The sequence below is a fragment of the Drosophila navojoa genome, chromosome 6, assembly GCF_054131105.1.
Source record: "Drosophila navojoa isolate 15081-1374.11 chromosome 6, UAZ_NAV_1.0, whole genome shotgun sequence".
In the NCBI taxonomy this organism is placed as follows: domain Eukaryota; kingdom Metazoa; phylum Arthropoda; class Insecta; order Diptera; family Drosophilidae; genus Drosophila; species Drosophila navojoa.
In genome coordinates, this window is record NC_142894.1 from 75381 (window position 1) to 103376 (window position 27996).

The 27996-nt window shown below is 34.1% G+C and overlaps 2 protein-coding genes and 1 long non-coding RNA gene across 4 annotated transcripts in view; 1 reads left to right on the top strand and 2 right to left on the bottom strand.

The window, feature by feature from the left end:
- Window positions 1-27996, bottom strand: part of LOC149090911 (uncharacterized) — a 148443-nt gene that overhangs the window by 538 nt on the left and 119909 nt on the right. The window lies entirely within an intron of this gene.
- LOC108658220 (uncharacterized) lies at window positions 1445-17630 on the bottom strand. 2 transcript variants are annotated; one of them, XM_089262865.1, is made up of 7 exons: window positions 17595-17630; window positions 5911-6179; window positions 5739-5855; window positions 5243-5680; window positions 3424-3680; window positions 3251-3354; window positions 1445-3094 (listed from the first exon to the last, which is right to left on the bottom strand). In XM_089262865.1, exons 1-7 carry the CDS (start codon window positions 17613-17615, stop codon window positions 2840-2842), a joined length of 1461 nt encoding a protein of 486 aa, XP_089118991.1. In that variant the 5' UTR covers window positions 17616-17630; the 3' UTR covers window positions 1445-2839. The 2 variants fall into 2 exon arrangements, with proteins under 2 accessions (XP_089118991.1, XP_089118990.1); XM_089262864.1 differs by having other exon boundaries at window positions 3251-3680.
- Cals (calsyntenin 1) lies at window positions 21171-27990 on the top strand. Its single transcript, XM_018107091.3, has 10 exons — window positions 21171-21351; window positions 21427-21569; window positions 21679-22179; window positions 22748-22855; window positions 22928-24080; window positions 24623-25174; window positions 25737-25820; window positions 26254-26384; window positions 27111-27234; window positions 27296-27990. Exons 1-10 carry the CDS (start codon window positions 21231-21233, stop codon window positions 27367-27369), a joined length of 2991 nt encoding a protein of 996 aa, XP_017962580.1. The 5' UTR covers window positions 21171-21230; the 3' UTR covers window positions 27370-27990.

The following is a 27996-nucleotide window of genomic DNA, read 5'->3' on the forward strand; positions in this document are numbered from 1 at the left end:
TCAAAAAAACCTTATCGAAGATCACTTAAGAAATTATATCTCCTATATCTTTCAAGCTAGAGTCTCCAAATTTAAAATGTATATTAAGATGTATTTTATACAATTTCGGTTTTTGTTAAAATTTACCCCCCACCCCTAAATCCCCCCTTCACCCTCATTTTTGTAAAAGTCTTATATCAAATACTAGAGACTTGTGCTTCGGTATAAACATATATTTAAACATCACGATTACGTTCTGAAAGTTTCATTACGATCGTACGTCTAGAAATTAAATTATTCAACAAATAAGTTCTCATAATATCGCCAACACTGCAGCGCAGCCTAAGCGCAATCGCCTGTAGTGAGTGTGTGTGTGTGCGTGTTTTGTTTGCATGAGTGCGTGTGTGGGTGCTAATTATTATTGAAATATCAGTTGCTTGTAGGGTTCAGGGGATCTCGTAGTCGAGCAGTCTCGACTAGAGCTTTCTTACTTGTTTTCTTATATAGTTAGTGCTTTAAACTTAACTTTGACCACTAGGTTCCTTTTAATTTATACGGAAGCCCATCATCATTCAACACAGGTGTAAATTGTCACGTTTAATATTTATGTCATTCGTCTTACGGCAAGGATTTGAACCTTGATAGGAGAATCAATCTCGTACCGCCATTATGCTTGCAAATTTCTTGTATTTCGTTTTAGAATCGTCTCGGCACAGATTTGAACCTAGGTATTGCCCATACCACCATTTAGCCACGATTTCTTTTTATATATTTTATAGAATTGTCTAGCGCACCAACACTTGCTAGAAATTATGTTATTAATTATTGTATTAGGACTTTCACCCCATTACTTTGAAAATCACAGAAGTACTTCGTAGTTTTGCCAACAATTGCCCAATTGGATTGTAACAATTTATTTGTACGCGTTTTTTCAATGAATTATTTTTATAGAATTATTGACAAGTCACAATTTCCCTTTATTTTCGTGAGGAATGTGGGTCTCTGCTCGGGCGTGAGTTAAGCTTTCCCACACTAGAGCACTAGTGATTGTGGTGTTTATAAGGTAATATAAAAACTTTGTGTTCAATAAAATAATATATTTTATATAATTTAGTAACAAAAGATTTAAACTCTCTCTAGTCCGAACACTGGCCCAAATCTGCACCCAATTGGAATATATATATTTAGTCGTTCCACTCCCCGTTAGAGGCGCAACAATTATTTTTAGGACAACGATAAGTAATTCAACCATTTAAATTTGAATCTTCTACCTGTTAAACTGTAGGAGATGTAAGCTTTTCTAATTTGCTGCGTATAAAAATAGATGTTTGTTCGTATTTTCGAGAGGTATTTGCAAAGATACGTCTTAGGTGGAAAAACATATGACGGATCGCGATTCAAATCAGGGAACGATCCAAACCAGCTAGTACTTATAACTATAATAAATAAAGAATAAAATTTTATATTCATACAATTATTTATTTTTAGACTCGTTTAATATACAATAAGATACACAATAACTTCCTAAGTAAAATAGTTTTCATATTAATTTTGTTTCTGCATTATTCAAAAACATCAACCATGCGTAGGCAATTCCATATATGTTAATATATTTACATATATCATACATCGTGTATTTTTTCTAATTTCCTATGTATGTATATACATATGTAACAAAAGTCTATTGTTATTGTCCGGAACTCACAACTAGATATTTATTGTCAATGTTTGTCATATATTCTTAAATAATTAAATAGGTAGCACAAGTACTTTGGATAAGTTCGATATGTTAAATTGACATTTATTTGATATACATATATATGTATATATATATATATTAATATATTTCTTTTATTTATTTAATACATCAAAGAATGAGAATTGTAAAATGTAAATTATAGCAACGCTCTCTATTCTATATTTTGTTTTAAATTTATAATTGTGTTAGCTTTTTTTATTTACTGTTCCGTCTCGAAAATGATAATTAATAATAATTTTTAGCAGTTTCTTTTTTTGTCTCATTCAATTGATTGTTGTTTATTATATTTAGTTTAATCGTTGAAGATCAGGCACAGTTATATCATATATGCGTATGTATATAGGTGTTATCATCTGTGTAGATAGCTGTATGCGTTGATTACTACTTAGAAAGGTTAAATTATAAAAAAAAACAATATCTGTCGTTTACATTTCTATTGGATCCTTTGCTGAACCTGATTTCAATGATTATATTCTTTTTCTTTTTTGTTTTAAAGGCGTACTTTAATTCCACTTTCTTAGGTATTGATGATTGTTTTATATTGGAAGCATTTAATTAATTCCAAAGCGGAATTTGAAATAGATATGAATATATATAATGTTATATATATATATATATATATATATATATATATATATATATATATATATATATATATATATGTCCATTTTCATTCACAGCTCCCATTAAAATAAAATAAAAAATTTCTTTTCTTATAATTCTTTGTTCCACCTACAACAATTACAACTGTAAGATATATGAACAGTTTTTATACAGATTTCATGTTTATATATATGTATATACATTTTATAGCATTTGGAAAATATGAATGAAAGCAACAATTTAATTAGCTCACAAAGCATACACATTGTATAGTCGATCAAACTGTTCTCCAGTTTATATGAACACCTATGTATTTGGGTATTACATATACATTTAAATTGACAACCGTTTTTCCTGTCATAAGTATATTCATGCTAAATATTTTATATTATGTATTTACATGGTCTGATTAAATTAAAATGATAATATAATTAGTACAATGTTTTTTAAATATACTTCTGATTAATTATTGTCACAATATGCTTTATAACAAATAATTTAATACGCGTTATTGTCGAAATTGAAGTCATGCTCATCAGATTTTTGAGTTAATCCAATTTCATCGAATAATTTATTATTATTAAAATAAAGCAAGCCATTGCTACCGGGCCTCGTGTAATACTCGACAGTAGTTAACGGACTTAAATAATTCTCATTTAGATTTTGACCAACTTTTTGAAGCTCTGGCTGAGGCCCAAACTGAAAACTATTCATTATTCGAGTATTTCGCCGAAAATATTCATTTGGCAAATACTGAAAAAAGGGGAAAAATATATAAGCTTTAAAAATTAAATCGATTTATTTGTAACGGAATATTTATTTGTTTAGATGCATATATACATAAGTGTTATAATGTCTGAAAACAAAGTGTTTGTGTATCTTTTGAAAATACTTATATGGTCAATTTACCTGCTTGAAAAGTGAACGATTCCTTTCCCTAAAGTGAGATTGTCGAACGGGATATGTGCGTGGTATACCGATAGATGATGTATGTTCACTCTCTGCTGAATTACCTGCATTAATTTCAGTAACTAGCATTCTTAAACGAGAATATGTTTTTGGTCGGCCGGCGGCAACTTTACCAGTAAAATAGGATTCCTTTCGCGTTTGTCCAGTAGGTAAAAACCTGTATGCACTTCCAACACGGCGGGTTGACGCTCGAGAGCCACTATTGCTATGCCCAACATTTTTCATACTTGCATCAAAATTTTGTACATTTGCAATTGATATTCGATCGCCGTTCGAATACTGATTGCTGCTACTATCAGGGCTGCGGTTCTCATCCATTAGAAGGGAATCTCCGGGATTGTTAAAAGGTGTCTTGTAAGATGATTGAATGCTAATCAAGATGTAATATGTTAAAGTAATAATATATATTTATCAGTATATTCCAGAGGTCGCAAATAATTTTCGCGCCGATCTCAAAGTGCGCAAATCACTGTTGTTATACTCTGAGCCCAATGAAAATGTGAAATCAAGGTATTATGGTCGAATAGCTCATAAATTATATTGTATATATCAGGGCGACGAGCTGAATAAATTTAGCCGTGTTCTGCCGTGTCCGTCCGTATGTATGAACGCGTCGATCTCAGAAGATATAAGAACTAGAGACTTGAAATTTTTTGATATGCTACGCCCCTAAAGAGGCGTAACAATATTATTTAGAGAATCGATAGAGGCGGTTACTGGTAATTTAACTATCCAAATTTGAAGCTTCTAACTCTTATATATTGGGAGATATAAGCTTTGTCCAAAAGCCTTCGAACTTGGAAGGTCATATACGTATGTATGTATATACCAAATTTCAGCTCTCTAGCATCAATAGTTCCTAAAATATAGCAGAATTTGAAAAATCACTATATCTTCTGGTCCGATTTTCCACGCCCCTAGTAGGAGTAGATATACACGCATACAAACATACAAGCACACACACAACATACACAGGCGACTGCGCTTGGGCTGCGACAGACGGACAGGGATCAGTTCGTCGCCCTGATCAAGAATATATATACTTTGTGGGGTCTGCCACGCCTCCTTCTGCTTGTTACATACATCTTAACAAAACCCGTGATTTCCCATTTTTATAAGGTTCAGGGTATAATCAAATCAAAAAAAAACACCCTGCATTTTTTGAGCGCAAGCATCCAAATTTATATATGCAGCTAAGTTACCGTTAGCTTGGTCTATGAGCTGGCCAAAAATGAAGTGTCTACACCCAGTAGGCGCGGCAAATCGAGAAAAACTGAAAACTGAAACGCCCGACTGAAACGTTCTTACATGTTTTTTTTTCAGTTTGTGCGTGGTTAGACGCATATATTTTGTTTTCGGCTTATATAGTCATTCATGAAAGTGAAATGAGTTTACTGGTATTGTGCAATGCCGTCTTTCTATCCGTCTGTATGTCTGTCCGCGTAGAAACACGGAAAGGTAATTTTTCGGTATGCCAGAAATCAGATTAGGTGAAGAGTTAAAATATGTGCGTGCTTAGACGCATATATTTTGTTTTCGGCTTATATAGTCATTCATGAAAGTGAAATGAGTTTGCTGGTATTATGCAATGCCGTCTTTCTATCCGTCTGTATGTCTGTCCGCGTAGAAACACGGAAACTTAATTTTTCGGTATGACAGAAATCAGATTAGGTGAAGAGTTAAAAAGCTGAAAACTATATCTTCTATAGTTTTAAAGCTAGAATCCTGAAATAGTGCACGTCAGTTAATGCTATGGTTTTATAAAGATCGACTCAGCACGCCGCCCTTCAAGGACATATATACTTTATGGGGTCTGCCTGTCCACATTGAGTTCTTAAATATAATGGTAATGTCTACTAATTACAAATTCCATACAAATTTAATAGGACCCACGGAGAATGATTTATGCTTTCAAAGGAAAAATAATCATACTTTTGACCATTAGCGATTTCCTTGAGCACAGCAGCTCGTGCTGCAAGTTCCTCTGCTCGACGCTGTTGTGTCAATTCTTTAGCACGTTCTGTCCAGATGAGCTCCTTCAGCTTTTGAAAGCTGCCATGTACAGCGACTGAGTTATGACTTCCACCCACATTATTGGCTGCCAAGTTAGTTGATACGCCCACATATCTATTTTTACTGGATCTGCGTGGAGAGGAGCCCGCTGTCCCAGTGCCAGCTCCAGCTCCAGCTCCAATTCCAGACGGACGTACTTCACCACCATATAAGCGTGCTTGGCTAGCTCCATTTTGATTTCCATCAAGATTTCGTGGACGTTGCTCAAATGACATACGTTGTGGTATGATGGGTTCTCGACTTAAGACACGTCCAAATACTGGGGATCTAGCACGTTCCCGAGCACCCATGCGAATTCTGCAATAAGGGTAGAACATTACTTTACTTGGAAAATACTTGGGGCTAAGAAACTTACGAGCCGAGCAACCGAGAATTAGAGTAGATGGGTTCCCAAACATTGTATGTGAAGGGATCACGATATGTGGGTATTTCATTTGTCATTTCAGCTGCACGAGATTGTCTCTTGGAAAATCTATGATGAGTACATAATTATAATTCTATATGTCAATACATATATCGAAACTCACATCCACATAGCGCGTAGCTGTTCACATGATGGTTCTTGCGAACTTATTGAGAATGTCTTTGGAACAAAGACTTCGCCAACGGCTCGAACCCCTGCGTCTTCTACTAAGGCCGTATTAACATTGGATGTTGAGTCCGAGTCCTTGACTAACTTATTGCCGTCTGCACTTCTCGGCACTCCATAGTCGTGGCTACGTGCATTTAAAAAGATGCACTTGCCTTGTGTTAGGTAGAGCAGAATTAAAAATATATGTATGTGTATGTATTTATTCTGCAAAGATTGAAGAATATTGAACAATTTTATTTATTTATTTTCATATTTTGGTTTTACACACAGCGCGCTCCAGAACGAATTCCCATAGAAGGGATAGTGTAAGGTGATACGGAAAAATTACTAGCTGAATTAGATAGACGAAAGTGATAGTTTGCCAATACATTGCGCTCGATGCAAGTCGAAAGAAGCCTAACAGCTATGGGATGCCAAAAACGCATAGCAAACGAAGGCAGACAATAGGCGTAGTGGTGTAACCATGATAATGCAAGAAAAGAAGTGTCGATTGCTATCACACGCAATAAGCATGACGAGTGGAAAAAGCTTTGCAAAGATATAAACAAAGATCCTTGGGGAGTTGGCTACAAAAGACTCATAAAGAAGCTGAGGAACTACGGAGCAGTGTCAAACGCGGATTACGAAACGATGGTTTCATCACTATTTCCAACACACATCCATGAAACGCATAAGCGGGCACCTGTAGAGTTTGATGGCTTAGACCCAATTTCTCTGAGTAAGAACTCATTACTGCAGCTCTCTCCCTGAAGAATAAAAGAGCGCCGGGAATAAAATACTGGCGGAGATATTGACGGTGATAGGACCTACTTTTATAATTAAGATGTATAATGCAGGCTTCAAAGAAAGGATATTCCCAGAACCGTGGAAAGAGCAGAGACTGGTGTTTATTAGCAAAGGTAAAGCTGATGTCAACATACTTTCCGCATACTGCCCATTGTATACATTATAAACACAGCTGGCAAGCTGTTAAAAAAGCTTCTAAGTCCAGACTACTCACTACAGTAGATTTCTCTGGAAAAATTAATCCTAGACAAATCGGGTTTAGTGCTGGAAAATATACAATAGGAGCTATTAATAAAATGGTTCAGCCAGCCAGAGCTACGCAGAGAAGAAATGCATACTCGTGCCCAATGGTTCTGCTAGTGACCCTGGATGTCAAAAATGCTTTTCATAGTGTTAGGTGGACCGAAATGCTTGTTTCCTTGGTGCATCATTATACCCTGAACCCATTGAAAATGGGAAATTAGGGTATAATGGTTTTTTTTTTAAGTTTGTAACAGGCAGAAGGAGGCGTGGCAGACCCCACAAAGTATATATATTCTTGATCAGGGCGACGAGCTGAGTCGATTTGGCCCTGTCATCTGTCTGCCCGTCCGTCTGTCCGTCCGTATGTATGAACGCATCGATCTCAAAAGATATAAGAGCTAGAGACTTGAAATTTTTTTTCCTAGGTCCGTGTATATCACGCGCATATCAAGTTTATCACTAAAAATCGATAACTACTCCCGATATTTTATTATTGATTAAAACCCTTTTCGAAAGCTAGTTATTTAATTATAGCGCCTACACCTTTAGTGTGTATTTTATATAACTTCGATTTTTGTCAACATTTACCCCCACCGCTAAATTCGACCCCTCACCCTCACCTTTGTAAAAGGCGTATTTCAAATAGTAGAGACTTGTGCTTTGGAATGTACATACATTTGAACATTGTGATCATGATCTGCAATTTTCATTAAGATTGGACGTCTAGAAATTATATTATTCAACAAATAATATCGTTTGATATTGCCCGCGCTGCAACACAACCCAAGCGCGATCGCTGCTTACTGCGCAGTTAGCAGAGCGCGTTCTAATACGTGCGTATGTATGTGTGCCTAAAATAGGTGCAGAGTGATTGGAATATGAGACTGAAGGGTTCAGGTTATCTCCTAGTCGAGCAGTCTCGACTAGAGTCTTCTTACTTGTTTTCATATACTGGAGTACCTACTGGAAATTCCTGAATCATGGGATGCGAAAAACAACGATATCAACTGCGTTTTTGAGTACACTGATGGAAAATGTTTATGGTTCAACGACAGGGTAACGAAGTCTCAAATGATCTCCGGTCATGGATATTTTTGAAAGTATCTAAATAAGATGGACTAGTCAGAGCTGATAACGTTTTTCCCACCTCAGCCCACCAAAAAAAAAAAAGAAGTAAGAACGTTGCAGTCGGGCGCTACCGACTGCGGAATACTCATTCACAGTCCGTATATATGATACTATGTTTACAAAGGGGCATTTATTCTTATTTCAAATTGAAATTGGCTTTAAAAAAATTTAGTACAAAACAATTATGATTTTTGATTTTATTGTAGCTTTTGGTAATTTTTATCGGGTAATCGATAATTATTATATTGATCGTGCACTTTTTGAGTACAAATGTATGGTAATTTACGTTGATAGCTTTCGGTCACACCTATTGCAGATTCTTAAGCGTTTGCTTACATTACAAAAGCACGCTTTTTAGCTTTCTAAGAATTGCGATTGATTTCTGGATTCTCTAGCTGTTATTGTAGTTTTGTCAGATGACGCTCTGTTATTAGCTTATTGTATTTTAGCTACCAGATTGTCAAGCAAAACGATAGCGTGGTTACTATGTTACAGCGGCGGAGGTTCAAAGCCCCTTCAATGTTGTGTGTTTTTTTCATACATATTTGGTTTTTTATAAAATAGATACTTATTTTATTCTGTTTTCTAATTGAGAAATTTTATAAGCTTAAATTTGTTTCTTCTTAAATAGCCCTCATATATGTATGTACGCATTTATGCATGTATATGTACATATGTACATAAGTCTGCACGCATACATATGTAGCATCAAGCATTCCAGCTTTTCTTATGCACGCGCTCATTTGTATGTGTGTATGTATGTACACATAAATGCATACTCTAGCGTTGAAATGAGACTGATTTGTTTTTGCTGGCTCTTCTTTTCTATAATGCGTCATAACAAGAATCTCATTTTTGGATTTCATTTTAATTATAATTGTCGACAGTAGGTGGTGGCGCTGTCGGCAAAGGCAACGGTTAAATTCGTTTTTATTGTTTTGACAAACATGGCTTGGGTGCGAGTTCAAATCCCGCGGAGAACTCTGTTTAGTAAATTGCAGATTTTGTTATTTTAGCTTCTTTAATATTTTTTAAATATTTAAATTTTATTTTTAAATTTTATAAAAATGTTTCCTTCCGTGTTATCAATGCCTATTAAGCCGATTTGTACATAGTACATACATAGATAGCTCAAGCATATAAATGTCGCAATTTGATACTACAAATGCCGATTGCCACGCCCCTAGTGGCCGTAGACATCTCATTTTTGGCCAGTTCTTAGAAAGAGCTAACGGTAACATAAATGCGAAATTTGAATGCTTACGCTTAAAAAATGTGAAAATTACAGGGTTTTTTTCGATGTGCCACGCTCCCAAAGAGGCGTGACAATTATTTTTGGGGCATCGATTAAGGAGGTTACCAGTAACTCAACTATTCAAATTTGAAGCTTCTAGCTCTTAAACTGTAGGAGATATAAAGATGCGGTTTGCCACGCCCCTTTGGGCGGACATATATCCACCATAGCTCGTTGGACTTGGGAGGTCAACTCGCGTATATATACCAAATTTCAAGTCTCTAGCATCAATAGTGCCTAGAATATAGCCAAATTTGAAAAATCACTATATCTTCAGGTCCGATTTGCCATTATAGTCAGTTCATTATAGAATTATAGCATTAGCTCACGTGCGAAATTTCAACGTTCTAGCTTTAGAGCTTTAGGAGATACATTTTTATCTGATTTGCCACGCCCCCAATAGGCGTAGATATATCCACCATAGCTTTTTGGACTTGGGGGGTCAACGCGGATCTACATACCAAATTTCAACTTTCTAGCTCTTCAACTAACATGATTTCTGGTATATCGGAAAATGCATTTTCCGATTTGCCACGCCCCTAGTGGGCGGATCGGGAAAATTTTAACACTATATAAATCGGAGTTATACACGAGTATGCGTTCCAAATTTCAAGTCTCTAGCTTCAATAGCGGGAAATGAACTGCGTTCATACGGACAGCAAGACGGACATTACACAAAACCAATATACTAATTCACTTCGTGAATGAGTATAATAATTCACTTCGTGAATGAGTATAAAAATAAAAATAAAAGTAAAAAACAAGTAAGAAAACTCTAGCCGAGAGTGCTCGACTAGACACTACCCTGAACCAAACTAATAAAAACGCACATATAGTAAGGCTAAAATTTCAATTTGGATTTAAAAATATAAGAGATATAGAAAACTTTTTTAATTAAATATATAAATGTATTTAAACAATTATAATAAGTAAGAAAGCTCTAGTCGAGATTGCTCGCGTACGAGATCCCCTGAACCCTTCGTGAAACTGAAATTTCAATAATAATAACACACACGCACATACACGCATACAAACAAACAAAAGCACACACACATGCATACAAACAAACACACGCACATACACAGGCGATTGCGCTTGGGCTGCGCTGCAGTGTTGGAAATATTTTGAGAACTTATTTATTGAATAATTTAATTTCACGACGTACAATCTTAATGAAACTTTCAGTACGTAGACATAATGTATAAGTGTATGTACATTCCAAAATAGTATTTGAAGTACGCCTTTTACAAATATGAGGGTGAGGGGGATATGAGGGAGCGGGTAAATTTTAACAAAAACCGAAATTATATAAAATACACGTGAATCTACATTTAAAATTTGGAAGTTCTAGCTCTAAAGGTGTAGACGGTTTAATTAAATAACTAGCTATTAACTAGGTTTTTAATCGTAAATAAAATATCGGGAGTAGCTATCGATCTTTGGCGATAAACTTGATATGCTCGGACCTAGGAAAAAAAATTTCAAGTCTCTAGCTCTTATAGCTTCTGAGATCGACGCGTTCATACATACGGACGGGCAGACAGACGGACAGGGTCAAATCGACTCAGCACGTCGCCCTGATCAAAAATATACATATATACTCTGTTGGGTCTGCCACGCCTCCTTCTGCCTGTCATACACGTTTAACAAAACCATTATACCCTGATTTCCCAGTTTCATATGGTTTAAATTCCAATTTCGATGTATTTAAATCTATATATATATATAAGAGAGTTGTGAAAAGTTTTCCAGCACTTATAGCTCGAGATCTGCTGGACCAATTTTCATGGTTTTGGATTTGTTGGATTTGTCTCTGTTACGAGTAGAATAGCAGATCTTAACAAGTAAGAAGACTCTAGTCGAGACAGCTCGACTAGGAGATACCCTGAACCGTCCAAGCTGATATTCTTATCATTCTGCACTTCTTTTATGCACGCACATATACATACACATGCATCCACCCTCACGCGCCCGCGCTCTGCTAACTGCGCAGTAAGCAGCGACTGCGCTTGGGCTACGCTGCAGTGTAGGCAATAGTATGAGAATTTACTTGGTGAATAACTTCTTTTGTAAACACACGATCTTAATGAAATTTTCAGGGCGTAATTATATGGTACATTCTAAAGCACAAGTCTCTAGTACTTGAAATAGGTTTTTTAGGCCGAAGGGGGCGTGGTATCTAAAATCTGTTGACTACAAAAAGTTTGTATTCATCATATGTATATACACAGTAAGTCTGAAGTCTCCACGTCTGATAGGACTCCGATGAGGCTCAAAAAAACAAAATCAATTTTTCGATTATTCTCGATAAAAAAGTTATCGGATGAGTTATCGAAAAAATAAAGCAAACTCGTACTGTGTATGGTATACACGAGTATGCACACAAAATTTCAGCTCTCTAGCTCTTATATCTTCTGAGATCTCGGCGTTCATACGGACGACGGACGGACGGACGGGCGGACAGACAGACAGGGCTATATCGACTCAGCTCGTCGTGCTGATCAAGAATATAAATACTTTGTGGGGTCTGCGATGATTCCTTCTGCCTGTTACAAACTTTTACACAAAAACATTATACCCTGATTTCCCATTTTCAATGGGTTCAGGGTATAAAAATACTGAAAAAATTTCACTTATACTTGAAAAACGCGGTTTTTCCCTAAAGATTCAAATTTCCATTGATACTCAGTAGGCTTGATAACAGTGACAGTTTTCGGTCCTGCTCTCATATTATACAATAGTATAGAAAGAAGTAAACAAATGTAGTCAGTCAGTCTACGGCACAGCCTCAGGCGAACCTAAAAAAGCTAATTTTATAAAAAAAAAAATTTGTTTGTCTCAGACATTAGTTTGTGTAAATTATTCATATTTATATATCTCGATTGCTTTGTGGTTTTGTGCGAGTGCATATTCCGTATTACTATTAATAAAAATGCCGCGTCCTAGAAGATCTAATCTTTCCCGGCGAACCCATAATGCAATTAGGCAACGGAATAACGCGAGTCAATTATCTGGCGAAGAACGAGAAATCGCCCGAGAAAGGCGCCACGTTAGTTCCCAGCAAGGAAGGGCCTTAATTCGTGCTTCTCAAAGAGAGGCAGCCCGTGAAACGGCAATAAGAAACGGTTCAAGGATTTTATTATCTGGCGATTTCCGACAAACACTACCAGTAATTCCAAGATCTACTGCTGCCGACGAAATAAACGCTTGCCTCAAAGCATCATATCTGTGGCGATATGTAACCAAACATCAACTGTCTGTAAATATGAGAGTTGCATTGTTGAACGATCTATCTGCTGATGATTTCTCGAAGCAATTGCTGAATGTCGATAATGGCCGTATTTCTGTTGACGAATCGAGTGGCTTGATTTCATTTCCTCAAAATTTTTGCAATTTCATTTCATTAAATGATGAGCTTATCAACAAAGTATTTCCGAATATCATTGCTGTCCACAAAAATACTAAATAGTTTAGTGAGCGAGCAATTTCGGCGGTTAAAAATAAAGATGTGGATGACCTCAATTTTATAATTCAAAATAAAATCGTTGGTACTCTGTATTTATTTAAATCTATCGACTGTGTTCTTATTCTTATTCCTAGGATTCCGATGATCCCAACAGATATGCCCTTTGAGTTTAAACGAATTCAATTCCCGATTCGTCTTACCTTCGCCATGACGATCAACAAATCACAGGGAAAGATTGACTATATGTGGCCTCAATCTAGAAAATGCGTGTTTTCTCACGTGTTGGCGAACCATCCGCATTATTTGTTCTTGCACCTAACCAAAAAACAAAGAATGTCGTTTACAACAAGGTGCTTGAATGAAAATCCGATTAATAAATAAATCAGAGTGTATCCCAACCTGAACAACATAGCTTTCAACAATTTTTTACCTAGAAATAATGGATAGGGCAATGCAACGTTTGCCGGGCCAGCTAGTATATATATAAGAGAAATAGAAAACACTGCAGCGCAGCCCAAGCGAAGCGCTTTTTAATACGTGCGTGTGTATGTATGTGTGCCTAAAAGAAGCGCAGAGTGATTAGAATATCAGATTGGATGGTTCAGGGTATCTCCTAGTCGAGCAGTCTCGAATAGTCTTCTTACTTGATATACCCTGAACACATTGAAAATGGGAAATCAGGGTATATATATGGAGTTTATCACTAAAAAACGATAACTCATTCGAACATTGTTTTATCGATAAAAATGTTATCGAACATCGGCAATAAAATAATATCTCCCACATCTTTAAAGCTAGAAAATTATATCTTCCACATCTTTAAAGCTAGAGTCCCAAATTTAAAATGTATATTAAGATTTTGATTTCCATTCTTCTTTATCTTATCCCGTATGTTCAACTTCGCGCCATGCGATTCCGCCTAACGACTTAATTACTTGGCTGCCTTAAGACCCCCTTTCTTAACAACGGCTTATATAGCTCTAAGCTTGCGTTGACTCCGAATGGCTCTCTATATATACATATATCTGAACTGGCAACCATTGCCTTGCCATCTCCATTATTTCTCGGGAATATTTTGTACTTAAATACAAAATAACTAATAGTTATAGTCGAAAGCGTTGTAAGCAACCGAAGTTTACTTTATTTATTAATAATAATTGTTCAAACATGAACATGTCATATATATAAAAATAGAGAAGTAAAGAAGTACAATTGCTGACTGGCATAATGAACTACTTAGATTAAAGCAATGGTTTCAAGAGAAAGATTAGATGCTGCAAAAAAAGATATAGTTATGTTTAAGGTGTTTAAGACACACGAATACTAGTAGGTGTACAAGTAACACGAATTGTTACTTTTGTAGGAAGCCTCATCATACTATGTTACATATAAATGCAGAAAAAGTTAATACAGTAGTCACAAAAGAAGAGGCCTTATCAGCCACAGCGATAATTAAAGTTAAAGCAATAAAAGGGAATTATATTATAAGAGCCATAATAGATCGTGGATCTCAAAAAACAATTATATCTGAGGAGGCACACACAGTTGCTAAATTTACCCAGAACCAAAAATGAGACAGAAATAAGTAGTTTCATAAGAAAATACTTCCGCAATTTTATAAACCAGTTCGTGTAGATATAATAATAGGTGCAGACTTATATCCACACGTACTAAAGGATGGGATAGTAAAAATAGATGGATTTCTTGGGCAAAATACAGAATTTGGTTGAATTGATTCAGGTTGTACAAAGTCGAAAGGTGAATTAACGATAGTAGCGACAATTATTGCAATAGAAGATCTAGATCGGTTCTGGGAGTTAGAAACCGAAGAAGAAGAAGATGTCAAGGAGATAGAATTTTGTGAGAAAAATTTTCACAGTACAACAGGAATTGATTCAATAGGGCGATATGTAAAAATTCCGTTGAAAGAAGGAAATTCAGTGATATTAGCTAGTAAAAGTAAAGTTAATCCCAGAAAAAATCGTAAAACTATTCCCAAGTTGGAACTATGCGCTGCCCATCTTCTGACAAAACTCATTTCTAAAATAACAGAATCAATAAGAATTAATGTTGAAATCTTTGCGTGCAGTGATTCCACTATCACATTAGCTTGGATCCAAAACGGATTGAATAAAAGTAAATTCATTAGAAAAAGAACGGATGAGATTAGGAAAATGTCAGAAATTAAATGGAATCATGTAAAATCAGAGGACAATTCATCAAATATACTAAAAAGAACCACTGAGGAAATCAATATTCATTTCAAGGACATGAATATACGTATAGACAATATGACAGAATTGCTAAAAGAATCGTATTACGTGCATAAGGAAGCAATTCATTTATGATAAACAAATCAATTAAATTCCTTAATTGAAGAATGTGACAAGATTCAAACAGGGGTAATAAATATGCTAATTGATATAAATCATGGCAGATTAAGCCCGGTTATATTGAAGCATTACCAATTTGGGGAAGAAATAACCAAGATAAAAGAAGGGTTTTCCGAGAATTTAGTAGTAGTAGAATAGCTCGTAATAACGATATTTACTCTGAAAGACACGAGAAAATCGCATCATCATACGTAGGAAAGATTGTTGACGTTCTATCAAGAATTAACCATACTAAAGAGATTGAGCATTTACAAATAGCAATACAGTAAATGAAGAAGAGCCATATAGAATTAAAAGGGCTTCATTTTCATCACATATCAGGACATGCTTCTATGTTAATAATTATTTTGATTGCATTAATTAATATTAATAATATATACAATAAGAAAATGTAATGTAAAGAGGCGATTAAAAGCTATAACATTTGCTGGTCCCATATTAAAAAAAATATATATATAGAACAAGTAAGAAAGCTCTAGTCGAGACTGCTCGTCTACAAGATTCCCTGAACCCTTCGAGTAACTCATATTTCAAAATATATTAAATAGATTCTTTCGGCTTACACAAAAAAACAATACATGAAATAATGGGGACTTAATTGTTTAAAAACTTTTCTTGAAGGTGGACTATCTTCATGAAACTTTCAGACCATTCCTATAACATCAAAAGTGCTAAAGCACAAGTCTCTAGTACTTGATATACGCTTTTTACAAATATGTGGATGAGGGTGTTGATATAGAGGTGGGTGGTATGTAATTTTAACAAAAAGACAGACAGACACGGGCAGGGCCAAATCGACTCATCTTGTCGCCCTGATCAAAAGTATATATACTTTGTGGGGTTTACCACGTGTCCTTCTGCCTGTTACATACATTTCAACAGAACCATTATACCCTGATTTCCATTTTCAATGGGTTTAGGGTATAAAAAATTCGATAACCTGCGCGTTAACAAATTAATATGAAAATAAGTAAGAAAACTCTAGTCGAGAGCGCTCGACTAATTCTAAGAATGTGCTAGAAGAAGTTTGAATGTATGTGTGCACACGTATAGGAAAACTGTTGCATGTAGCTGGGGTAAAGTTTAACAAAAATCGAAATTGCACCTTAATATGCATTTTAAATTTGGAGACTATTGCCTTTAAGATGTGGGAGATATAATTTTATAACTGATTTTCGATACGATTTTTATCGATAAAAATATCGGAATGAGTTATCGTTTTTTAGTAATAACCTTGATATGCGCGCTGTGTATACGAACATTGGAAACAAAATTGGAAGTCTCCAGCTCTTATATCTTCTGATATCGACGCGTTATATATATATGTATGTTATATGTACATATATAGTTTGCAATACCCAGTAGAATTTTTGAAATCATTGGATTTACCAGGCATGCTACCGCACCACTTACAATTGAAGTTCGGATCTCCGGTGATTTTGTTCCGCACCTTGAACCCACCATGCCTGTGCAATGGCACAGGATTGGTAATTAAACAAGTAAGAACGTTGCAGTCGGGCATTACCAACTGCAAAATACTCATTCACAGACCGTATACGTGATACTATATTCCTATAGTGACATTTATTAGATTTAAATTTAAGTATAAATATTTCTTCATGTCTTCAAGTCTTTAGCTCCTTTATCTTCTGAAATCGACGCGTTCAAACATACGGACAGACGGGCGGACGGACAGACAGACGGACAGCTCGTCGCCCTGATCAAGAATATATATACTTTGTGGGGTCTGCTACGCCTCTGCCTGTTACATACATTTCAACAAAACCATTATACCCTGATTTCCCATTGTCAATGGGTTCACAGTATAAAAGCCATCGGTGGTAGAGGCCATCGAGTGCAGCCAATATTAAATTCAATTCTGCTATGGAGGCTTTTACAAATTACAAAGCTCTTTATGTAAATAGTCTCTTTCATCCTTGCTAGAAAAGTTTCCTCCGTCAGACGTGTAATTAGAATTAGCTACACATATTTGATTATGATATGTTATGAGGTTTACCCAAGTATTTATTCGAAAATGTGATTTGGACAGACAGGAGGATGATGCACAAATCCTAAATACTTTTTGGATTTTATGTTATGTTATGTTTCAAATTATTACATTTTTTATCAAAAATAAAAGTTTTTTAAATTTCATAAACCCGATTCGTAATATGAGTTAGTACAACAGTTCCAATTTTACTGTTGTTAATACTATAAATATTTTCGCTAGAACATGAATATAAGAGAATGTCGTTAAAATTTGATAACGTAACGAAAATCGTAAATCGTTTAAGCTAAGTTAGACTTACCATACTGATATAACAATGCATCTCTGATTATCTAATTAAAATCCAGTAGTGCGCATTATGCATATAATATCGAGTAGATGTCTTTTAATATATTGATGTTGTCTGTCAGTTTGCAATAAGAAAATCGATAAGGTTTTTTTTATTAAGATTATAGTATCAGCATATTGTATGTCTATGTATGTATATACATATAAAAGAGCATGCGAAAAAATAAAATAAATCAATTAAACAATAACAAAATGAACACCTAATAAAACACACAAATTTAATTAAAAATTCTTTTGCCGCAAAGAAAAAATGATTTTACGCATTTTTTATGTATCTATCAATCAATTAACCGAATTGATGAGAAATCTTCTTAACCTTAAATGGTCTAATATATTGTGATATTCTTTTTTGTCATTGAGTTCCCGTTCGATTTATTTTATACATATTTATACAGTTAAAGTATATGCACGTATATATATATACATACCCAAAAATTTATGTAATTGAATTTTTAAAAATATTCAATCAGATATACACCTTGAATTTACGAATTTCAAATGAATGGTTTGTATAAATGAAGAATAATTAATTTTTATTGTTTTTGGAGAATTGACCTTTGCAGATAATAGAAAATTTAAATATACATATATTTAAAAAAAGATATATGAAAGACATACAGTAATAAATATTTTTTACTTAGAAAATATTAAATATTTTTTATTTTGAAACTTTTGTTAAACTAATTGGTGCAGGTGCTCGATAAAAACAAACATTAGTGCTGTTATTTGAAACGTGAATCGAATTCAATTCAATGTTTTGAATAAATTAAGAATTACTTTTTTTTTGCAATATTTATAAGCTCTTCCACTTATTAAGTAAGATATTTTCATCGATAGCCCCACATCGTGGACATAGACGTGTTTATATTTTTGATGCGATGATTTACCATTAGTCACACTCATGTTTCTTTTCATTGTGATTTTTTTTTTTTTTTTTTTTTTTTTTTTTTAATTTTTTTTCGTTATATTTATTTTACTGGATAGACTAATTCAACAATTTCACTATAAAAAATATAGCATACCAAAATTAAAAAAGGGTAGTTTTCCACAATATTAAAATCATCCTATGACTGCGAAAAGAAATCTGGCATACTTCTTCATTTCTATCTATCAACGTTATAAATATATTAATAGATATTATATAAACAGATATATAGATTTATATGCACTTATGTATGTATCTGTATGCACGCACGATAGTATGTATACAAATTTCAAATATCTGTGTATGCCTGTATACATGTATATATGCATGTATATAAGTAGACTACATACCCGCACGCATATTTGCACACACTTAACTGAGGGGTGGGACCCGTACTCCACCCTTGATAGACATAAACTTCTTTAACGACCATGAAAGTTTCAATTTTATACAAATATATCAATCCAATAATAGATTCACACTTTTCTAAAATACATTAACTAGGATTTTCCCTCTCAGTTTTAAGCGACAAACATGTATGGAAATGGGCGACTTTGACTTGGTCACTACTATATATACATATACATATGTACTTAGCTTTATATACATATATATATACATATATATATATATACATATATATATATAGATATAGATATATATAGATATATATATATATATATATATATATATATATATATATATATATATATATATATATATATATATATATATATATATATTTATATACCTATGTATTTATATATTTATATACCTATGTATATACCTAAATTTAAATTAACAGTCTGCTAAGATTTACATGCAATTCACTTTTAAGTTCACCGCGATTGCACAAATTAAGTAAGTCGCAGATGCGTTTGTTTAATACAGATAAACTAATGAATGAATTATTAACTTTTCCAACGCGCCACATAAATTGATATGAATGAATGAGCGACGGTTTGGCTTCAATGGATAACAGCATCTACAGAGTGGCTCAGAAAATATAGATATCCGCTCACTAACTTCCTTCCGACAAACGTGTTTGTATTCGATGCCGAATCATCATCGGCTGCCTGCTTCGGGAATTTCGGGATAGGTATACGTACCGTTCGTTTTTAGTCACATACACACATAAATATATACATACATGTATGTAAAAATGTTCGCGCACACATTAGCGCCTTGAATGAAATCGACAAAAACTGTTGCTAGCTTGTTTCAAACATTTAGAGACCTGGGGTTGAACTCACAATGTCTATATATTTCATCAAGTACATCTTCTATTTTTCTCTCTCATACAAATAAAAGATAGTGATGTATTAATATTAGGCATATGTGCAAATTATGAAGATTTTTTATATTTTATAGTTATTTATAAAAACATTAATCCAAATATTAAGTAAATATTTCAGTATACAAATGCTATGAGTAAGGTGGTACTCAAATTCAAAATGTAAATCGAATGGAAACAGCTACATGTGGAACTCGTTATACTTCATATAATTTAAAATTTTATTGTTTCGAATTCTTTGAAGAGCGCTCTTTTCCATTAACAGTGTGGCCAGAGATTCTTTTGTAAGGAAATATAAGTTTATTTCTTGTTACTTTTCTAAAATAATTTGAAAAATGCTTATTTGTATCAAATACAAATTGGTATTTCTAAGTAATTGTTGTCTACCCCGCATGTCTGAAAAATAGAGATGAATTTCAATTATATTATTCGATTCAAATATCGGTATCACAAGCAATCGATATTAAGAAATTTGTGTACGAAACTGATGTGGAAAAATACACCAGTCAAGCAACTTAAAAAAAGCGAGGGATTATTTAGGAAATTATAAATCAACTAATTCTTTTCTTGGTGGACGCATAAAAAATGTCGGATAAATAGGTAAATGCCTAAATGATCAGGAAATCAAATCGTGCATAATATTTTTAATGTTGTTTTTTAAAAAGCTATCACCCTAACATTGAAGCAGACAGAAGAAAATTTTAGGTACAAACAAATATTGATTATTGCATGTCCTGAGTGGGTGAAAAATTAATAAGAATTCAAATACTTAAATCCAAATTTCTATTTATTCTAATTATTGAAATCAACGTGAATTGTTTTGGTTTCTCTACATGAGAAATGATTGATTTGCAAAAAAAAAAAAAAATAGTGAATGCACATTAGCATGTACATATGTATATGTATCTAGATATGTATGTTTATACATGTATAAATATGTATCTCATAAAATGTGTATCTTATAAATTCAAGCACATTCATACAGTTGATGCATCTGATTTCGGAGGGAATTTACAATTTTAATTTGTTTGAAATAATTCGGATATATGTATATGTATCTAGATATGTATGTTTATACATGTATAAATATGTATCTCATAAAATGTGTATCTTATAAATTCAAGCACATTCATACAGTTGATGCATCTGATTTCGGAGGGAATTTACAATTTTAATTTGTTTGAAATAATTCGGATATATCGCTTAATGATTGTCTAATATAAAAAAAAAAAATAGTCTGTGCACTTCAAATAGATGCAAGTTAATTGAAAGTACAGATTATGAAATTTTTTTGTATTATTCCGTTACAGAAATTACAGAGAAAACACAATATATTGGGAAATTTGTTAATTAAAAATTCATCCAGAATTATGGGGCCGTCACAAATCTTAAGTCTTGCCTATTTGGGCCTAACAATAATTGGTTTCCTCGGTGTTACGGTTTATGCTGGCATTTCTACTGAAAATGAGGACGAGTATCTAATACAGCGAGGTTTGTTTAAATTATCAAAATAACAAAATTTGTTTGAATGCTGTTTTATAACAATTATATTTTGTCATGATTCAGAGTATATTTTAGAAAAGTCCTACCATGGATTGATTCGGGAAAATGAGACTCTAGTGGAAATAACTCCATTAATTAATGTCGATGAAGAGAAAATTTGCAACTTTCGCATTGTAAAAAAGCCATATCATGAAATTCCATTCGAGGTGAGGCTATCAAACTACAATAACACACAGCAAAGTAACCTGTCCGAACACATCATATATTAACAAAATTTAATCAAAACAAAATCAATAAAAGAAAATTAATTTTCAGATTGAGTTGGTTAACAATCTTGGAATACTGAAGGCACGGCACACACTCAATTGTGAAAAGCGTAAAAGTTACCATTTTGAGATTGTTGCCATATACTGCGATGGAACGCCATCGAACTCGGCCAACGTCCATATCACAGTGATCGACATAAATGAGTATGCTCCGACCTTCTTACAGCCATCGTATGTCACCGAAGTCGACGAGGGTAAACTTTATAACGAAATTATTCGTGTCGAAGCAGTAGACAAAGATTGCACTCCACTGTTTGGAGATGTTTGCAAATATGAGATACTAAATAGTGATGAACCATTTACAATTGACAACGAAGGCTCAATCAAAAACAAAGAGCCTCTCTCTCATAAGGTATCCCACAATCACATATTATCCGTCGTGGCCTACGACTGCGCCATGAAAGAGTCTGCTCCCATTATGGTGAGCATCAAGGTACGCCGTGTGTGCGATGCCAAGTTCTTAGGCATACCAGAAAGAATCGATTATGTTGTAAGTATTTATTAAATTGATATATATATGGAAATAGTTATATATGTTTTCACCAGCAAAAGACATCTCATTCGCTAGCTCCGTAGGCATATAGTGACTTATCATTTGATTTTACTTTCTTTGTAAGCGAACGGTGTGTGTGTATGCGTGTTCAAATGCTATCCGATTTGTAAATAGCAAAGTAACTTAAAATTATAGTTCCTCAAAGTGTTTAGGACCATTGACCCTTTTGAAATGGGAAATAAGGGTACAATGGGTTTGTTGAAATGCATGTAACAGGCAGAAGGAGACATGGCAGACCCCAAAAAGTATATATATTCCTGATCAAGGCTGAGGCGATTTAGCCCTGTCCTTATGCTTACCTTGCAAGGTATAAGGCCTTGTATAAATTGAGGGTATATACGAGTATATGTTCGAAGTTAAATATATTTAGGTTTAATAGCGCTGAAAAAATGCGTTTATACGGTCAGACGGATGGACAGCAAGACGGATAGTGCACAAAACCCATATACTAATTTCACTTTCCCGAATGAATACATTTTGTTTTATAAATAATCATAATTTTTAGTCCGGTAGCACTGAAAGCTTACAACTGTTTCCGAATGCGCGACTTGATTTATGCAATATATTATGCGCAGTTGATGATCTAAACATTCACGCAGCGGTTGCTCTTAAGGTAAGCATACATACTACATACATTAAATTTTATGATGACCTAATCAACTTGTCGATGTTAATTCGCATTAAGACCAAGCATATATCATTTGGCTGTGATCGTGATACATCGAACTGTCCAGCGAATAAAAACTTAAAGGATCTTTTGCCCCGTGACACCGACTGGACGAAAGCGTTGAGTTATGATGAGGGTCCCGAGCCGATCTTCCATTTCGATGGGTCAGCTGGTGTAGTTGTACCCGATGAGTTTATTGACCATCACGATTTCTCGCTAAAGCCTTTTAGCATTGTGACGATCTTTCGCCATGGCAATCAAAGCCCAATGAACAAACATGTAAAAGAGCACATAGTTTGCAACGCGGATGATCACAAAATGAATCGTCATCATATGGCACTGTTCGTACGAAACTGCCGACTTATTCTACTGCTGCGAAAGAATTTCAATGACGGGGATCTAAACATATTTAGTCCAGCGGAATGGAGATGGAAAATAGCGCAGGTCTGCGACAATGAATGGCACTACTATGTAATCAACGTATACCAGTCATCCAAGGTGGAGCTGTTCATAGATGGTGTACAATTTGAGAGCTCCGTTGAGGACCATCATGCTAATCCGGAGATCATTGATGATTGGCCCCTGCATGCTGCACACGGAGTTAATACTACACTGTCGGTCGGAGCATGTTACCAGAGCTCAGAAAACCGACTAAAGCACGGATTCAATGGTGACATATCAGAAGTCAAACTATCTCTCAACGGTGTGCTCTCTGTCGAGGATATTAAGTGTGGAACGAGCTGTGCTGAACATCTGCTACCATCGACGGCATTGCAACTTGAAGAGCAGTCAGAAGATGAGCCGACAGACTTTCAAGTACAGGTCAATGCAAAAATGAACGAAATATATATAGAGGCACAAAGCAAGCATAATATAGAGCAATTAATGCGTAGAATTCAATATATCAATATTAAAAAAAATCCCACTATAGGACGCAGAAACATTGAGGTTCGCACGACAATGATGTGCGCAAATCAGAGTGCCATACGTCTGCCCACAATCGAGACATATATCATGGTAAATGACCCGGTTCAGCCAGCAACAATCCCTAGCGAAAAACAGGCAGAAACTACTGCTACTTTGTATACACTTGACAATCGAAGACTTCAAATTGAAGGCGAACAGCTTACACCGAAGTCTTCACATTTGGCAACAAAGATTGCAATTTCCGGTAAATAAAACTGATAACAAGAACGTGTCAGTTAGGCGAAACCGACTGTAGAATACTCATTTATAGTCTTAAAATAGTCAAGAATACAAAAACCACTAAAGTTTTTAATTTATAAGTATATGAGGCTATATATCTGAAATCTGATATTATGTTTGTAGTAATTATAGGTTTTAAGAATAATTTCGTTTTAGTAGATATCGTTAAAGATTAAATTGTCCTTTTTGCACTTTCCATACACTACAATTATATATAATGGTTTGGTCGGTATTTAGAGGACGTTTACAGTGATACGTGTTGCGTTTTGAGGTTGTATCTATAGACTTTTAAACGGCCGCAGTGGAAAAAGATACCCTATCTAATATTAATAAAATAATGAACTCATTGGCACTAAGTTAAATAAAAATTATATATGCATTATATGTTAAAAATAATATCTTAATTTATCTATATTTTTCAACTGAGTGCCAATGAGTATATATCTGAGCTTTTAAGACCAGCTCTAAAAGTGTATCGAAACTTATCAGTCTGTTTTTATTCCTTAGGAACCCAAAATAAACTCGTTTCTTATCAAGAAATTAAATTCGGTGTGCATATCTTGGATAAAGTTCGCATTGGCCTATCCACCGATGGTGATAGCGGAAATGGGATCTCCGAAGAAAAACTCGATTCGTGCAGTGTAATTGTATTTCCATCTTTAAATCCGGACCATGAGGAAATTCAAATAGACGGAGATGAGTCATTGTCATCTACAATGGACATCAGAACAAATATTAACAAGGATGGCGTTGAAATGATCGGAACCGATTCAATTCGCAGTTATCTAAGCGTATTGCGTGCTTTAGTCTATAGCAACAAGAAACCGGCATATTATCTTAATCGTGTGTTTAAGCTATCCTGTTCGCAGCTATCCGCTCAATATAAAAGTGTTGAATATACACTCACATTGACCGTCCTGCATCCGAAGCAATTTTTTAAAACAACAAATGCACCATCATTATCCATAGCCGTTACAAGCGCTGAAGGAAAGGACAATTTTCTATCAAATTATCACAATGGGCGAAGTATAAGCGAGAGTGGGGATCAAGCAGACTCAGGTAAAATATTTAATTTGCTGTAATACTCAATCTCGATCTCGATCTCAGAAGTTATGAGTTAAAGACTTGAAAAAAAGTCCGTATATTAGCGTATACATCGATATCATATCCCGTTTTTTTTTATCAATAGAAGATCGTATCAAAAATCGGCTTTGAAAAATATATATAATACACCTTTAGTCCTAGAGTCGTCAAATTTTAAATGTAGATTCTCGATCACGATCTCAAAGTTTCATTGAAATCCTTCCAGAAGAAAATTGATTAAACAATTAAATTATTATACACGAAAGTGAATTAGTATACTGGTTTTGTGCAATGTCCGTCTTGTCCGTTTTTCCGTATGAACGCAATTTTTTCGGCGCTCTTAAAGCTAGAGACTTGAAATTGTTCCAACACATGCTCGTGTATATCGGCGATTCATAAAGTGTTAAAATTTTTCCGATCCGCTCACTAGAGGCGTGAGTGTTCCGCAATCGGTAACGCCCGACTAAACGTTCTTACTTGTTTTTAATATAATATAGATGAATTATTGTGAAAATTATCAGAAATTTATTTATTTCAGATACGAAGTTTTTTTCGAACTCCTTGCTCCATATTAATGATGTACAGGAGCCTAAGTCTCATTCACACTCAATCGTGCACAAAGGTTTGTAAATTAATTCTCACTTAAAAATTTGTATTATTTATAATATTGATAATGAGGAAAATAATAATGGTAATAATAATAATAACATTAATAATAATAATAATAAGAATCGACCTAAAAATATATATATATATATATATATCGATTCTTTCTTCCGACCACCTTTTCCATTGCATTTTCGTAGTAAATACAGCTGAATTCGGCAATTTTTCCCATCTTATTTAGGTTCTTTCGAAAGTATGCATGTCCGGAGAGCAGTTGTCAAATAGAAAGACGTTTCACCGGGTTTTCTACTTATCCACTTTTCTAATAATTATAACAATAATAATAGTTATAGTAATAACAATAATAAAAATAATAATAATAACATTAATAATCATAATAATCTTAAAAATAATAATAATTATAACATTTTTTAAATCTTCTTTACTAGCTGAGGCGTCGCATCCAACAATGTTAATAATCTTAATATGCGTTTTCCTCGTCATCTTACTCTGTGGCATTTCTATTGCAAGGCTAAAAAGTAACCAAAAATACACCGACCGACATCAGCCTTGCCCGAAGGTAAAATAGTTTGATTTCTTAAAAATTGTTTGTTAAATAGGACACAAGAAGGCGTATCCTTGATCAAGGTGGCGAGCTGGGTTGATTAATTTGCATTAAACAAAGCAGTTGGCTTGTTATTGTTACGGTCGTAGCAGGCAACTATGGGAAACAACGTATTTTTATACCCTGAACCCATTGAAAATGGGAAATCAAGGTATATTGATTTTGTTAAATGTATGTAACAGGCAGAAAGCGGTGTGTTAGACCCCGTAAAGTATATATATTCTCGATCAGGGCGACGAGATCATCCGATTTAGCCCTGTCCGTCTGTCCATATGTTTGCTCGCGTTTATCTCAGAAGATATAAGAGCTAGAGATTTGAATTTTTTATACCTTTGCTCAATTTGTAAAAGGCGTATTTCAAATACTAGAGACTTGTGTTTCGGCACTTTGATGTTATAATCACGATCTAATAGATTCATGAAGATATCGCAAAAACACACTCACACTGCAGTGAGTTCATGTTTTTGCGTGCATGCCTATGTGTGTGAAAAGCAGAGAGACGCGAAGAATTATTTAAGTACCAATTTTTCGCAGGGCTCAGAGGATTTCGTTATCGAGCAGTTTCCACTAGAGATTTCTTGTTTGTTACTTGTTATACTATGAACCCATGTTTTATGTTATAAACTGTATCATACTAACAATAAATTTGCATTCACATATATTACTTACTTAATATTTTAGGTATCTGATGAAGGTTTAATTTGGGATGATTCTGCATTGACCATTACCATTAATCCAATGCAAACTGATGGCGCATCTGAGGAAAGTTCTGATTCGGATAATACTGACTCGGAAGACGAAGACGGTAAGTTTTGCGCAGATGTATATTTATACCAATCTTGTCAATTACAAATTGTTGTCTTTAGGGATCAAAGATGGATTTGCCAACATCAATCAGCTTGAGTGGGATCACACCAATATGTTTTCATCGGGGAACTAATACGGATATGAGTGTGTTTATCAATAAAAAGCTATATTAATTATATGTAAATGTGCTTTTAATATATGAATTACACAATGAATACCCCAATTATTCTCGCAAAGTAATTCACAAAAACATCCATGCATATATACAACTAAATACATAAATACTCAAAATAAAAGTTCTATGCATATATATATATATATATATATATATATATATATATATATATATATATATATATATATATATATATATATATATATATATATATATATATATATATATATATATATATATATATAACTTGTTTGGTTAAAAATGGATGTGTATAGCCTCTATGTAGTAGCATTAAGTATATATATATATATATATATATATATATATATATGCAATCTTATCATAGATACGAATTAAACATACGTGCTTAAAAACTTCAACTGTAATTAACATATAGTACAATTATACCCCGGTATCAATCCTGAAATAGAATAACCAACGCATACTTACATAATATAATTAAACATAGTAAGAATAAAAATGTACCCTTGCAAATTACTTATAAATATACTTTTATACGCACATTTATAAATTCAACACACATACATCTATACATATTCTATCAGAGACACATATTCGTATTAA

Coding starts and splice junctions, on each gene's coding strand:
- LOC108658220 (XM_089262864.1), bottom strand. CDS start 17,615: ATGCATTGTTATATCAGTATG. Junction 3,681..5,242: donor GAAATCGCTAATGGTCAAAA/GTATGATTATTT, acceptor CATCTTGATTAG/CATTCAATCATCTTACAAGA. Junction 3,095..3,250: donor ATCGTTCACTTTTCAAGCAG/GTAAATTGACCA, acceptor CCCTTTTTTCAG/TATTTGCCAAATGAATATTT.
- Cals (XM_018107091.3), top strand. CDS start 21,231: ATGGGGCCGTCACAAATCTTAAGTCTTGCCTATTTGGGCCTAACAATA. Junction 22,180..22,747: donor CAGAAAGAATCGATTATGTT/GTAAGTATTTAT, acceptor CATAATTTTTAG/TCCGGTAGCACTGAAAGCTT. Junction 25,175..25,736: donor TGGGGATCAAGCAGACTCAG/GTAAAATATTTA, acceptor TATTTATTTCAG/ATACGAAGTTTTTTTCGAAC.